This window comes from Sphaeramia orbicularis, chromosome 11 (assembly GCF_902148855.1).
Source record: "Sphaeramia orbicularis chromosome 11, fSphaOr1.1, whole genome shotgun sequence".
In the NCBI taxonomy this organism is placed as follows: Eukaryota; Metazoa; Chordata; class Actinopteri; order Kurtiformes; family Apogonidae; genus Sphaeramia; species Sphaeramia orbicularis.
In genome coordinates, this window is record NC_043967.1 from 54,982,756 (window position 1) to 54,998,402 (window position 15,647).

The window sequence follows — 15,647 nt, forward strand, 5'->3', positions numbered from 1 at the left end:
CTTCTGTCCCCTCCTGCACAATGGTGTTGCTTGGACGATAATTTTTTTCTTCATGTTGTTTGTGATGTTCAAATAAATAAAGAAGTGGCTCATGTGCATTTAAAGGGCCAGCGCTCCAAACCAACTTTCTGGTGTCATTACTCAGAAATAGGGTTGAAGATGGACCTGTGGAGTTGAATGAATGAAGAATTCAGACCCAAGCATCACTGGAAAAAATCTAAATCTTACTGAGTGTATTTTTCTCATTTCTAGTCCAGATATCTCATCTCACTTAAAATAAGACAGAATCACCTAAAGCTGGGGTGTCAAACTCATTTTAGTTCAGTTCCACATTCAGCTAAATTTGATCTGGAGTGGGCCAAACCAGTAAAATAATAACATCATAATATAGAAATAATAACTCCAAACTTTTCTCTATGTTTTAGAGCAAAAAAAAAAAGTAAATTTATGAAATTTATTATGTTTTATTATAATTTATCATTCTGAAAAAGTTTACATCTACAAACTATCCTTTCAAAAGATGTGAATAACGTGAACAAACTGAAAAAATAAGTGTAATTTTAACAATATTCTGCTTCAGTTTATCATTTACACATGTACATTATAACTTACAGATCACAGTGGATCTACAAATACACAAAACATTTAATAACAGACAGAATCTTGTTGAAATTGTACTTACTTCTCTTAAAACATTTCAGGTTGTTCATATTTGTTCAGGTTATTTACATTTTTTGTGAAATTACACTTTGTTTTAGTGTAAACACATGAAACTATTTGTATTTACAAAAGAAAAATTTGGAGTCGTCATTATTTATATGCTATTATGAGAGTATTTTACTGGTCCTGCCCACTTGAGATTGAACTGGTCTGAATGTGGAATCTGAATTAAAAGGATTGTTTAATATCTTAGTGTAATTTTTGCATTTCACAAATTCCTCCCAAGGGCCGACTGGACCCTTTGACGGGCCGGATTTGGACCCCGGACCCCATGTTTGGCACCTGTGACCTAAAGAGTAACTTTCAGTGAGATATAAGAACGGATTTTCAGACCGATCTGAACAGATCTTGAAAATCTTATTTCAAGAAATCTTACCAAGATCATTTTCATCTTGTTCCACTGGCAGATTTTTTTTTTACTTAATTCAAGATTTTTTTTGGATTAATTCAAGATTCAGACCCAAGCAGAGCATTTCCAGTTTATATAGACCACAGGGAAATGTTGGAAAATGAAGAATTCCATTTAAAAAAAGCAAAATATCACTTCTTTAAGACCATCCACCTCTATTTCCATTTCATTTAGGCAGTTTTTCTTACATATATATGTTAATTTCTATGTTCTGCAGTTTTAGATTTCAAGGACTGAAGTGAAAAAAAACCTGCCTTTATTTTTATCCTGATCATCTGTTTTAATGACACTGCTTCTCACATCTGACAGGCAGCTTTGATTTACAGCTGGATAACTTGACTGGGCATTAGAAAGCGTCACCATTTGTCTAAAATAATAAGGTTTCTGTGCAGGTATCAGTCAGCCGTCGGTTCAGGCGGCAGATCTCAGCTCTGAGCCGCTCACAGTTCCTCTACCAGACTTCAGAGTATTTTAATGAGAACTTTTCATTCCAGTCGTTGAACGGTGCCTCATTTAGATGCCAGGTGAACACAATAGAAAACGAGCTGCACCCTAAGCTCAGAGGATTCTGGGAAAAAAAGACACAATGCTGTCGAAAAAATATGGGCTCACATGGACGGACTGCTGAGTGTTTACGGCGTCAAAATGGAACGATTCGAACGGAAAAAAAACCCCAAACGATTAAGGTTGTATTCACCCGGTAAAGAGGACGTTGATGAGATGGTTATTATTTATCATGTACCTGCTGAGGAAGAGCACAAGCAGGACAGAAAAAAAAAACAAAAAACATCCCACTGCTTTGAGAAAATCCCTAGAAACGACAAGAAATGGGAGAAAATGCGAAGAAAAAAAAAAAGAAAAAAAAAACTCCCATTCATTCCAATGGGACGCTGTTATGAAAAGAGTCCAACCTTCCTCTGTTCGGAGCCTCATTACTTCATCACACTTTAATGTACAGACATGGTGTAAGCTTTAGCTGGAGCACAAGACATCAGACTTGACTGGGTTCAAATGGTATTTTTATATTTATTACAGTGTTTATGACATCCCACGTTTCCTGTCCAGTTTTGATTTCCTAATGAGGATGTTCAGCTGCAGAATGGATATCACCACTAGAGCAAACACAACTTTACTTTTCAATCTGCTGTAACTCTGACACCGTTTACAACCAGTTGACCATATTTACCACAAATCCAGCCCAATTCACCCTCTTTCATACCATGTAACTCCTAAAACCCAGTGATTTACAGAATCTGAACCATGAGACTCAATGTGACGGGAGTTTCATCCTACCGACCATTAGCCCAATTACACTGGTCTATGAGTCAAATGTTTCCAGAATAAAGTAGTAAAATTTTACCATGTGTGAGTCACTAGTCACTTTTCCATTGACCCTCAAATTGCACAGAATATAACTTGTGCATAAAAATGTACCAAATGAATGAACGACAATTTCACCAAAACTTGTTTTTTGATTAAAAGTTCTTGCGCTGGCAAGAAGTGGTTTTTCAGGCATAGTCAAATTGGTATATCGCATAAAACTGCAACGGACAGACCTTTTTGTGCTAGAGTCACATGAACAACAAAAAAAAAAAAAAAAAAGCTGGATGTTGATGGATGCTACAACAAGCAAAGAAAAAGTTTTAAACAAACATGTCACGGTATGTGTGGACACACCAGGAAACCCAATCAATGTTTAATTTAGTAAGTAAAGTAAGTAAAGTAAATTTTATTTATAGAGCACTTTTCACAGACAGAGTCACAAAGTGCTTTATCAATTCAAATCAGAATCAAATTAAGTTTACAGAGACCCAACAGAATCCTCCAGGAGCAAACACATGTGATTGGTGACAGTGGCGAGGAAAAACTTCCCTTTAACAGCAGAAACCTGGAGCAGACCCAGACTCCTGAAGGATGGCTGTCTGCCTTGACCAGTTGGGGTTAAAGAGAGAGAGAGAGAGTAAAGGAGGAGAAAAGAGAGAGCGATAGAGATATAGAGAGACTGGGGGGGGTGACACATGGAGTACGTTATGATGAATACATAGAGTGTAATCAGTCTGTGGTGGTCCTGGGTCAGGTGGGAGACTAAAAAGCCTTTTTGAACAGGAGGGTTTGGAGGTGTTTCTTAAAGCTCTCTACAGAGTCCATGGACTGTAGGTGTAGAGGCAGGTCATTCCATAGACGTGGTGCCACAGCTTTAAAAGACCTGTCACCGCGTGTGCTAAAACAGGTCCGTGGAACCATCAGCAGGTGCTGTCCTGAAGACCTCAAGCTACGAGTTGAGCTGTAGGGCTGGATCAGGGAAGCAATGTATGCAGGGGCCTGGCCATGTAGGGCCCGGAAAGTTAGCACAAGAATTTTGAAATGAAGACGATATAGAACAGGAGCCAGTGGAGAGATTTAAGGATGGGAGTGATGTGGGTTCTCCTGTTTGTGCGGGTCAGGAGCCTGGCAGCAGAGTTCTGGACAAACTGTAGACGGGCCAGCTCCTTGTTTAAGCATGTAAACAGGCTGTTGCAGTAGTCTAAGCGAGAAGATACGAAAGCGTGAACGATCATCTCGAGCTCATTTGTGGACACCATAGATCTGAGTTTGGAGATGTTGCGTAGGTGGAAGAAACAGTTTTTGACTAGGTGTTTGGAGTAGAATTCTAAAGACATGTCCTGGTCAAAGATGACACCCAGATTCCTCAGTTTTGTCTTTACCGAGGAACTCAGGTCTCCAAGGTGATGTTTGATCCCTGGGATTGCACTATCCGGGGCAATGATGAGGGTCTCAGTTTTGCTGGAGTTCAGCTGGAGGCTGTTATCATTTAGCCACTGCTTCAGCTCTGACAAGCAGTTGATTAAGGAACTCAGTTTGTGGGGCTCAGAGGAGTTAAAGGAGCAGTACATCTGAGATAGATTTAGTATGAGATAGAGGGGTAACGAGCATTTTGAGATTCAGAACAACAGATATTTATGTTCGTCCACATATTTACGGAGTGACTGTCTGGCCTGGTTACATGTTAAAGGCAGAATTAGATACTCTTTAGTTAAATTTATTAGAAACATCATCATTACAAAAACACCCAAACATTTTTACAGTAAACTGACTTTCTTCAGTGACGTCCATCAACATTCCACACGTCAGTCAGAGGACAGATGTTTCCTGTTGCCTGCCTGTAGGACGAATCAAATACAGGGTAGTGTGCAATACAGGGCAATGGTGGCATGGAATACATTGCCACAATTTTTAATTTCAGAAATTCAAGCAGTTAGTTTTTCTAAAAGGTTGAGAATTTTCATATTTACCCAAGAATAACTGTCTGAGCTATTGCACATCTTATAATGACATCATCTAGACAGTTTGTTTTTCTGTTTGTTGTGGAGCTGTTTTTATTTCTATTTTTATTTTATGTTTTTATTTTTTGTTTCTGATTTTTGGTTTATTTATTCTTTTTTCTGTTGTTGTTGGTATTATTATTGTAATTGTTTTGTATTGTGTGCTGTTGTTGATTTTTGGTTTTTGTGTTGTTGTGTTGAGTGTATGTCCATCCTGTTGTTGAGTGAGTTGTGGGAAATTGTGGTGCTTTGTTTTTGTGTTGTGGATGACCTCAGGAAGAGTGGCTGCTGTGATATGCAGCAGCTAATGGGGGTCAAACTAATAAACTAAACTAAACTAAACTTCTTGTCTCATCTCACGATAATAAATAAACAAATCATCGCATTTGTGATTTAATGGAAAAAAACAACCCTGAGGTCGTATATGAATATGTTTTGTTTTGTTTGTTATGTTATGTTATCCCATTCTGGCCTGTAGAGGGCCAGTGGTGCAGAAGTGTGTATGTGTTGTGCCACGTTTCCACTACGTGGTATCGGCTCGACTCGACTCGACTCGGCCTTTTTGCGTTTCCATTACGAAAAGGACCTGGGGCCTCATGTATAAAGCGTGCATACGCACAAAAACCTGGCGTACACCCTTTTCCACGCTCACGTTCAGATGTATAAAGAGTGAAGTGACCGTGGAAATGTGCGGTCCTTCACGCCAAGTCCACAGCTGGCGTACGCACGTTCCTAGTGCTTTGGAAACCATTGGCGACACTTAGAGGTGACACTGGGAAACTGTTAGTAATGCGAAAAAGGTCATTCCTCCGATTGATGGGCACATCGGAGATACACAGAAGAACAATGAACACACCGGCATGAGATCCTACTGTCAGAGCAGCACATCCACCACCAGAACCAGAACCAATTAGACCCTGTATCCATCAATGCCAATCCTGCCCGGATGGACATTCAGCAACAACAAAGAGACAAGGACATAAAATTCATAGGTTGATACATATAGTGTTCATGTCTGTGAGAACATTTATTAGTCGGTCCAGTCGCTCATTGTGACTCGGGTCAGTACAGACCCATGCCGGTCGGACGGGCATCAGCGGTGGGCTGTGGCGGACCGGAGGATCAGCTAACACTGGGGAGTCAACAGAAGCCTCTGTGACAGGAGGATGATACTGGGTCTGACCGTCTTCTGTCTCATTGTTGGAAAATAATAAATTGAGAGATTAAAAATGAGTCAAAGTCATTGATTTCCTCTTTGATTTCCTGACATGATCACGCATGAACCTTTATCCTGTTTGGCTGTGATCAGACTATTGTATGACCCGTAGAATGAACTAATGTGTGACTGACACTAATACTAAATACATATTTATCTTGGGGCTGATCCACATCAGCCCTGTAAGGAAAGTGTCACAATATCAGCGACTCTTTCCTCAAACAGTCTCAGTTTGTCTCTTTTCTTCTTCCGCCTGTTTCGGCCTCCGCTTCGCGTCCACCTTGACGTCATCGTCTGATCCTGCAGACAGGGGAATCCCAGAGGGAATCCCACCTGCAGACCCCGTTTATACTGATTTGCATATTTAAATATGGGCATGGAGAGGGAGGAGTCAGGCACTCCAACATATGCGCTCAATTCCACATTGATTGAGATGTATAAAGGAAATGTACTTGGATTCGGGCGTACGCACAGTTTTATACATCTGGATTTTTTTGTGCGTTCGGACTTTTCTGGATTTGGGCGTACGGCAGGTTTCAGTATGAAATCCACGTAAGTCTTTATACATGAGGCCCCAGGAATCTGGTACCCGGTTCTAGTTTTTTGGTATTACCCCCGCCAAGCTTCCAGGACTGAGAACCAGATACTAAAATGTGACGTGTAAACACTGCAGACCACTGACTGGTCAGAGTCGTCTCTGTGACCCGCTGTTTTACAAAAACAGATGTGGAAGTGGACAGTAAATATGTCGGTAGGTTAACCCACATGATGACAGCCTGTAAAACTACACCATGGTTTGTTGAAGAGGTTCAGATGTAAAACATGAGCTTGACGAGACAACACGCAATGAGCGAGTTTATCAGCGATTCTGAGCAGACGACACGGAAGTAAGGCGCCGCATCGCTGTGACGCTATAATCTGAACCCTAACCACATATATAGATGAAAGAGAGTCTAATTTACAGATATAAACAGATAAGTGATCAGGAAAGTCATTGCATTCTTCCTTTAACCGTCATGTAAACTCGTTTTTTGATGTTTGATTTGTACATGAATAATGAAATAACGAGTCATTTTTTAATTTTCCGATTGTGGATTCTCAATTGAATTTGAAAAGAACCAATGATGCGTGGATTCTTCAGGTCCGAATGTGCAGAAACAGCAGGTTCAACAGACTTTCTGCTGAAAATGTTGTAGTTTCTACTTTCTTCTCCACATCTTCTTTTTGCAGCTGCTGACCTGAAACGTCCACTCCAGTTCACTCGAGTGTTTCTACGTCCGTGTCAAGTGGAGCGCTGGTGTCAGAAATGCATTTGTGCCGGGCGTCACCGGCTTTAATCACTGTAATTGAGTCAACGGGGACGGCTCAAGACCGCCGCCGCTGTTGCCGCTCATGTGAGCGACGAGGCCTCGGCGGGTGGCGAGCAGGACTTTTCTGTCAGGTATGGAGCGGGAATGTAGAGCGAGGCGGTACTTTGATCTGCACCGGAGGCTAATGAAGTCAAACCGAGCGCTCAGCTACTGTACGTCAACGCGACTCGTCCGAGCGTGGATAAGTGAATTATTTCCGGTCGGGTGTGAGCTTGTTAGCGGAAGAGTCGGACAGTGATGAGGAGCTCAATCCCTGCTGAGAGAGATCACCACAAAGAAAATAATACTCCTGCTGCTCCCCTCATTACAATTTTAGACACGTAGGCCTGGAATGGAAAAAGTGAGCCCATGTTTTTTGAACTAGAGGCCTGTTCCATAGTTTGGACTTTGCTTTATCATAAATAAAAGTCTGTAGAAAGAACATTTTAGATCAATACAGGTGCAATACTAAAGGACAAACCAAAAAAGTATATTAGTTATGTCACGGTGGCTGAAAAACCAGTGGCTAACGTATAGATGTTGATGAAATGTGATCCCGTAGGCCTATAAGGGAACAAATTAAGTCAAATCCATGTCATTTACTTGTTTACTGTTAATGCTGCTGTTGCTAATAGCAGGTAGCGCCTATGTTCACTTTTGTTTAAAGAGGCTAAATGTAAAAATTGATGTTGGAAAAATAATGCAACGATCAACAGCAGGGGTAAATGGTGAACCAGAACGAACCAAAAGCTACAAAAACCACCAGCAAACCACCCCTATGTTTCCACAGACTGTATCGGTCACTGAATAAAGTATGAAGTTCATCGTTTCCACACATCTGTAGTCTGGAATCAGCAAGTTTTCTTCAAACTAAAACTCACAGATGCTTGTTTTGACAGTCACTCAAACACTCAAACACGGTGTCTCATAATGTTGACGTGCTGCATCAGCTGATACTTTACATTGTAGCTCTGTTAGCTTAGCTTTGTTAGCTTAGCTCTGTGACCCTAGCTCTGTGACCGTAGCTCTGTTACCTTAACTCTGTTACCTTAGCTCTATTACATTAGCTTTGCTAGCTTAGCTCTGCTACCGTAGCTCAGTTAGCTTAGCTCTGGTACCTTAGGTCTGTTAGCTTATCTCCGTTACCTTAAATCTGTTATCGTAGCTCTGTTACCTTAGCTCTGTTTTACCTTAGCTCTGTCACCGTAGATTCTGTTACCATAGCTCTGTTAGCTTAGCTCTGTTACCGTAGCTCTGTTAGCTTAGCTCCCTTTTTAGACACAGAACAACCACACTAAAACCACAAATCACCTCTGTTTTCTGTTCGGTTTGTGTTGTCAGTAGCTGAACTAAAGATCTGTTTGGAATCCAACGAACACGTCAGAATTGTCACAGTTTAGCCAACAACAAACAGCAACTTAACAAAGATAACAACATCCCAAACTTACTTCTGCGCAGGACTGTATTTCTGTGTAATACTCATACAGGTTACGTGTAACACAAAGGTTTGTATTTATGCACTTCATCAGGTGAAAATTCAGCAGAATAGTTTGATATTGCAGAGATTATTTACAGCTTTACACATCTGTAGTTAGCTAAAAAGTGGCTGACGTTAACTACTAGGTGTCTGGTAGTTTGAAGTGTGACTGACTTTGGAATATTGGTCGATTTCACTCTAGATTTTCAATAATCACAGAAATTATAGTGATTTTCATGTTTCCTGTGTTTCGGAGGCTGTGTGACTGGAGAAAAAACATGGCCGCCGTTCTGTGTTTGTACGTTTAAATCCCAACAGAGAAGCAAAACAACTGGAAACGCTTGAAAATAGGCTGCGACACATTCTTTAAATCAGAAATGTGTTTCTTACCGTAGGCGGAGTCGGCTGCAGACTCATGGTTCCGTGTTGTTGCCATGACGTCAGCTGAACAAAAACACACAAACAAACAAGAAAACTTGTCAAATCCCAAACCGGTTTTAATCCCCGCCCGGTTTTGCAGCCGCCCGTATCATGGTTGTACGTGGTTTTTAGGGCTTTGTGGCTGTAAAGTGTCAGGTTTATCTCACCGTGGCAGCTGTCGGCCTGAGACGAGTGGTCGCCCTCGATATCCTGCTCAAACCCGGCCCTGCCGAGAGAAAACAGGAAGAAGGGGAGGAATTAGAACAAACACTGGAAGAAAAAAGGTTGATTAAAGACCACACGCCGCTCCACCTCCACCTCCACCTATGGGGCCGGTTGCCGTGGTAACCCTTACAGATACCCACGAGGCCACGTTAATTAGATTATGACACATACTTTATCCGCAAGCGATTGAAATCTGAAGAGGGGTTGGTCGAGGACAGAGGCGCCACGCGTTCAACCTCTCGGAGCTCGACCAATCAGAAAGCAGACGGCGGCGAGGGCCCGATGATGGGTTCCATGTCAGGTTTGTGCACACAGAGAGACATACGCCGCTTCACTTTACCGCCGCGGCTCCGATAAATGAAGCCATTTACTTTCCTCTCAGCATCCACCACTCTCCGTCTGACCTTCAAATCAATTTTTTAAAGCGCCAACAAATCAGGTTTTTACAGGCGGACGACACAACCCGACCGCAGCGGAACGCAAACCTCTGCACAATACGACAAAATAACACAAATTCAATCCAATTTACACCTAAAAGGTTCAGAGTGTGTTTATGTGGAACTATGTAGGACACGTTAGCGACACCGGGATGGTGATTTACATTTAGACTGATGTCATTATTCTTAACACAAGTACATTCAGTCCCACATGCACTCAGTACTTTGAAAATAATAAGAATAAGGAAGTTCAAGGTGGAAAAAGACTGAACTTATGTTGTTAGGTTTGAGTTAATGGTGTGAAAGTTAAGAAAATCAACAAAACTGGTCACAATAGTGAATAAATTTAACAGATTTTAAATAAAAGTGCCAAGAAATGTGCAAAATACTCCAAAAAACAAACAAAAAAAATTACGCGATTAAAATAATGAAAAAAAATTATTTTCAAACATTATTTAAAAAAAATAGGTAAAATAATCAACAAAAATGACAAAGGAGCAAATAAACCAACAAAACAACCTGAAATGAGCAAACATGATGACAACAAAATAACACAAATTCAATCCAAGTTACACCTAAAAGGTTCAGAGTGTGTTTATGTGGAACTATGTAGGACACGTTAGCGACACCAGGAGGGTGATTTACATTTAGACTGATGTCATTATTCTTAACACAAGTACATTCAGTCCCACATGCACTCGGTACTTTGAAAATAATAAGAATAAGGAAGTTCAAGGTGGAAAAACACTGAACTTATGTTGTTAGGTTTGAATTAATGGTGTGAAAGTTAAGAAAATCAACAAAACTGGTCACAATAGTGAACACATTTGACAAAAATTAAATAAAAGTGCCAAAAAATGTGCATCATACTCCAAAAAAGAGAAAAAAAAAATATGAACACAATCGAAATAATGAATTAAATAATTTTCAAAAATGATGAAAATAGGTAAAATAATCAACAAAAATGACAAAGGAGCAAATAAAGCAACAAAACAACATAAAATAAACAAAAATAATGAACAACATCACAAGAAATATTAAGAAAGTAATATAATTACCAAAAAAGGTGAATAAAAAATAAATAAATAAATAAATAAAAATGGCAGAGGAAAAAGCCAGAACTTATGTTATTAGTTTTGAGTTAATGTTCAAAACTGATCTCAACAGTCAACAAATTTAATGGAAATTAACAGAAAATTATTAAATAATCGTCTGAACGGCCAAAACAAAGTATATTAAATAAAACTGACAAGAAATTAGCAAAAATAATCTAGTAATTGAGCCAAAAAAGGGGAAAAATGACAAAGTTGAGCAAAATAATAAATAAAATAAAAAAGAAAAGAAATAGGTAAAATAATTAATAAAAATGATAAAAGAGCAAATAAACCAAGAAAACACCACAAAATGAGCAAAATAATCACCAAATGACCCGAAATATTAAGAAAGTAAGAATTATTTTTTAAAAATAATGAAAAATGATAAAAAAAAAAAAAAAAAAAAGAATGACCACAGAATGGCCCCAAAAAATTGACTAAATAAGACGAGTTATTCACAATAATTACTAAAAATCAGCAAAATAATCTATAAATGAACATGATTAAAAACAATGAACAAAACAATATAGACAAATAAAATGACCTGAATCTGATCCATCATAGAACAATTCTAAGCATTTTATAAGTTTCAATGACTTTCATTTGTGTAACTGAACGAAAGACGAGTAATCGATGAATTAAAACGGTCAAAAAGGTTCAGTTATTTTAGAAACAACTCAGCTTTTGCATCATTTAAAAAATTATCAATTTTTTTTTCCCCCATGTCATTTTCATCTAATTTCTTTTTCATTATTTTCATGTTTTTTCGTATAATTTTCACCTTGTTTCGACTTTTGCATCAAGGCCATAAGTAACAGAGAAATGACTTAAACTGACCTGACTATCCACCTTGTAGAACTTACTAAAACTCCCATCATGCATCTGTGCCGTTGCTCGGTACATTCTAATCCAAACCCTCGACCTCAGTTTGCTCCTCCAGGTGTAAAAACTGGATTTCTTGACTAAAAACCACCCGCTTCGTCCATTTTCCCTCCAAAGCTGCACCTCTCCTTGCCCTTATTAACACCGAGCACATAATCCAATAACAGAAACATGATTTATTCAGCAGACGAGCGGCTGCAGTCCACTTAATGAGCATTTAATGAAGCCTGTGTTTGGATTTATTATGAAATCATTACGTTCTGTGCTCGCTGCTGCATCTATATTTACCTCTCTCCACCTCACTTATTTGCGAACTCGTCCACCCCCTCAGTCACTCAATATTTATCTGCCTTATCACTCACTCTCTCCTCCATCACCGGTTGCATTTTAACCAGCGTGGGCCGAGCGAGAGCGCCAACGGGAGGGGGGGTGTGTGTGTGTGTGGGGGGGGTTACCAGAAACAGCCAACCCTCTGGGGCCCCTGAACGCCTCGTTCCCTGCAGGCACGGCTATGGGAGGTGGAAACAGACCTGAGAGTCTGAAAACAGGGCGCCGCTGCTCCCTGCAGAGGCATTAACAGGTCTGAGAGGCTGTGAAATGGAATTAGGTGTTTAAACGGCGTGGAGTCCCACCCCCCGTTTACTGCAGAGGTGGAGAGGAAACGCTCGACACCAGCCAGGAAGGAGTTCACGTCATGTCCATTTGTTCCGGCTGTTCTTTTTCTGGGGTCAGAGGAAGGTCACGGTCGGACCGAGAAATGGAAGAAACAGCATCTGTTTAGATCAATGACAGAGCCTCAGAAGTTGATGCAAACACAACCCCACGCACTCTCAAATGTGCCTTGAAGACCAACTCCACTCTAGTCTTCTTTTTGTTTAATTACACTGTAAAAAAACAAACAAAAAAAAAAACATAAAAAACAGCAATATTCCGGCAGCAGGGGTGCCGAAAAAAAATACTGTTAAATAACGGAAAATAACCATCTCATAAAAACATGGTAATTTTCCATAATTAAAATACAGTTTTTTGCCCTAACTTTACATGAGATTTTGCTTTTTTTTTTTTTTGACCTTTTAATGTTTAATAAAGAATATTTACATGTACTAAAACAATCAAATTACCTATAAATATATATATAAATAATTTTCAGTGAGACTCAGTTGTCCAATCCACTGATAAAAACTGTATGTGGACAGTTTATCAGTGCTTATACATGTTATACATTCACACAAATACATTTATTCAACATTTTTGTTGTGAAACCTCCTGTAATTACACAAGATATTTGTCAATTAACAAACAAGTCTGGTTCAACTGACAGAACAAATACTTCTGTTACAGTTAATTGTCAGTAATTTTATCTCGTTTATTTATTTATTTATTTATTTTACAGTATTAAACTTTAAATTAACAGTTTAATCTCATAAATAGAAAATAAATATTTGTGAAATTACGATATATTTGCAAATGTATTTTAACTGTATTTTTCTGTGAAAAAAGAAAAAAAATTCTTTAAAAAAATGGAAATTTTCTGGTTATTCAGTTACAGTTTTTTCATCTTATTTTACATTTGACACGTAAAATCAAAATCTGTTTTTGTCATTTCATTGATATTTTCCTGTATCTTGAAAATACAGGAAAAATCTGTCAAATAAACAGTAAAAATTCTGTTGAATTACAGATTTTTTTTTTTTTACAGTGTATTTATGCCTGATGAGTGTCATACCCACTACTATTATTGCCTTTTTATGTTTTTCTTTTCTTTTTTCTTCTTTGTTTCGCTTATTTATTTATTCAATCTAAGATGGGGATGCATTACCCGGGACTTTGTAGGGTGGGTATTGTGTTTTTTGTTTTGTAGAGAATCTAAAAGTATGATTTTTTCTTGTATGACTGCCACTTTGGTCTACCTTGACTTCAATAAAAAGAATGTTGAGAGAAGTTCATGCAAAACCCTCTGTTCTTGCCAAAAAAAGCCAATATTTATTCAATATTAATCAAATATGAACAATTTTTATAGACTTTTCATAGAGAAACATAATATTAATATTGCTAATATCATATCTATTCATATTTTATGTCTACCTTTACTTTATTCTACTTTAGTTCTAATCTTATTTTACTTTTTTAAAACAAAATATTATATTCTATTTTCTTATTTTACTTTTTGAAATGTTATATTTGCTCTATTCTTATTTTCTTACTTTTTTGTTTAACCCTTTCGTACACAGTGGTCACTCCAGTGGACAACTATTCTCCAGCTGTTCTCTTGTATATTTATGGTTTTTATTGGTTTAGTTCCACCTCAGCCAACACAGTGGATCATCCCATACACTGACATTCAGACCATTACTGTACCTTTGCTGTTCTAGATAAACCTGATCTGCACTAACATGTTTGAGTGTAAGTCAATTGCTTGTTATTATTATTAGACTGTAATTAACATGGGTTTTTTTAAACAAATTTTTTTTTTTGGCATATTATCGCCATAAAGTGAGTAATAACTAGCATTAGAGCAGGGGTGTCAAACTCATTTTAGTTCAGTTCCACATTCAGCTAAATTTGATCTGAAGTGGGCCGAACCAGTAAAATAATAACATAATATATACATGTCAACTCCAAACCTTTCTCTGTTTTAGAGCGAAAAAAGAAAATTTATATTATGAAAAAGGCTTACATCTACAAACTATCCTTTCAAAATGTGTGAATAACATGAACAAACTGGAAAAAAAAAAGTTTAATTTTAATAAATATTATGCCTGAGTTTATCATTTCCACATGTACATTATAAGTAAGTAAATTTTATTTATAGAGCACTTTTCGTAGACAGAGTCACAAAGTGCTTTACAGTGCCAAGTACAAATAAACAGCACAAATAAAAATACAATTAAAATACCACTAAAAACACAATAAAATACAACTTAAAATACAATTAAAATCTAATAATACATAAAGTGCAATCAGTTAGTGGCAGATCACAGTGGATCTACAAACACACAAAACACTGAGTAACAGGCAGAATATTGTTAAAATTGTGCTGACTTCTCTTAAAACATTTCAGGTTGTTCATATTTGTTCGGGTTATTCACATTTTTTGCAAAATTATACTTTGTTTTAGTGTAAATACATGAAAATATTTACATTTACAAAGAGAAAAAATTGGATTTATATGTTATTATGATAGTATTTTACTGGTCCCGCTCACTTGAGATTGAGTTGGTCTGAATGTGGAACCTGAACTGAAAGGATTGTTAATATTTTAGTGTAATTTTTGAAATACACAAATTCATCCCAAGGGCCGGACTGAACCCTTTGGCGGGCCAGATTTGGCCCCTGGGCCGCATGTTTGACACCTGTGCATTAGAGTATGTTAAAATGACAAAACATCAAATTAGCAGTAGCAAAAAAAAAATCTGTAATAGTTTTCACACAGTATATCAGTAAATACAAGTTTTTTGCTTTAAACATTAAATGCATGGAGTCCAGCTGAGTGGACATTTTTGGAACTCCATGAAAAACAGGTTCATAAAAAAATATTCAATGATATGGTTTTTTTCATGTGTAAAGATGGATAAAAACACTCAGGAAAAAAAATCTTGATTAAGGCTCTCATAATTCAGGCATGAAAGGGTTAAATTCATATTGTTTCACTGACTGGACTGGAACTGCCAGTTTCATTCAGATTTTCATTTTGTTTGATTGTTTGCATAATTTTTTCTTGTTACATTTTTGCCTTTTCCTATTATTCAGACTTTTGCATTATTTCTGTGGTACATCTGTTGCATCATTTTTGTTTTATCGTTGTCACTTCATTCCGTCTTTTGCATTCTTTTCATTTGCGTTGTCATTTGCACAGTTTTCCCCACATTTTTGCACCTTTTCATGTTATCATTAAACCCAGTGTGTTATTTTTGTGTCCTGTCTTTTGCATCATTTTCATCTCTTTGCATCTTTAGGACTCCTCTGCATTTAACATAAGCCAACACTCGTTTCCATTTTGTTTCCCATGATGCATTGCTGCGTATGTGCTCTGGCTCCGAGGTGTTAAACACAGCTGAGCTCTGCGGAGACGGTCCAGAGGTCACCGGTCTTTAA

General features: G+C 38.0%; 1 protein-coding gene across 1 annotated transcript in view; it reads right to left on the reverse strand.

Moving 5' to 3' along the window:
- The window catches only part of LOC115428200 (myb-like protein A), a 79,135-nt gene that overhangs the window by 57,902 nt on the left and 5,586 nt on the right, over positions 1-15,647 (reverse strand). Inside the window, exons 3-5 of the mRNA XM_030147039.1 lie at positions 12,022-12,114; positions 9,082-9,140; positions 8,885-8,938 (exon numbers count right to left, since the gene is read on the reverse strand). Of these exons, the coding sequence (XP_030002899.1) occupies positions 8,885-8,938; positions 9,082-9,140; positions 12,022-12,114 (206 nt within the window). The remainder of the gene's footprint in view (positions 1-8,884; positions 8,939-9,081; positions 9,141-12,021; positions 12,115-15,647) is intronic.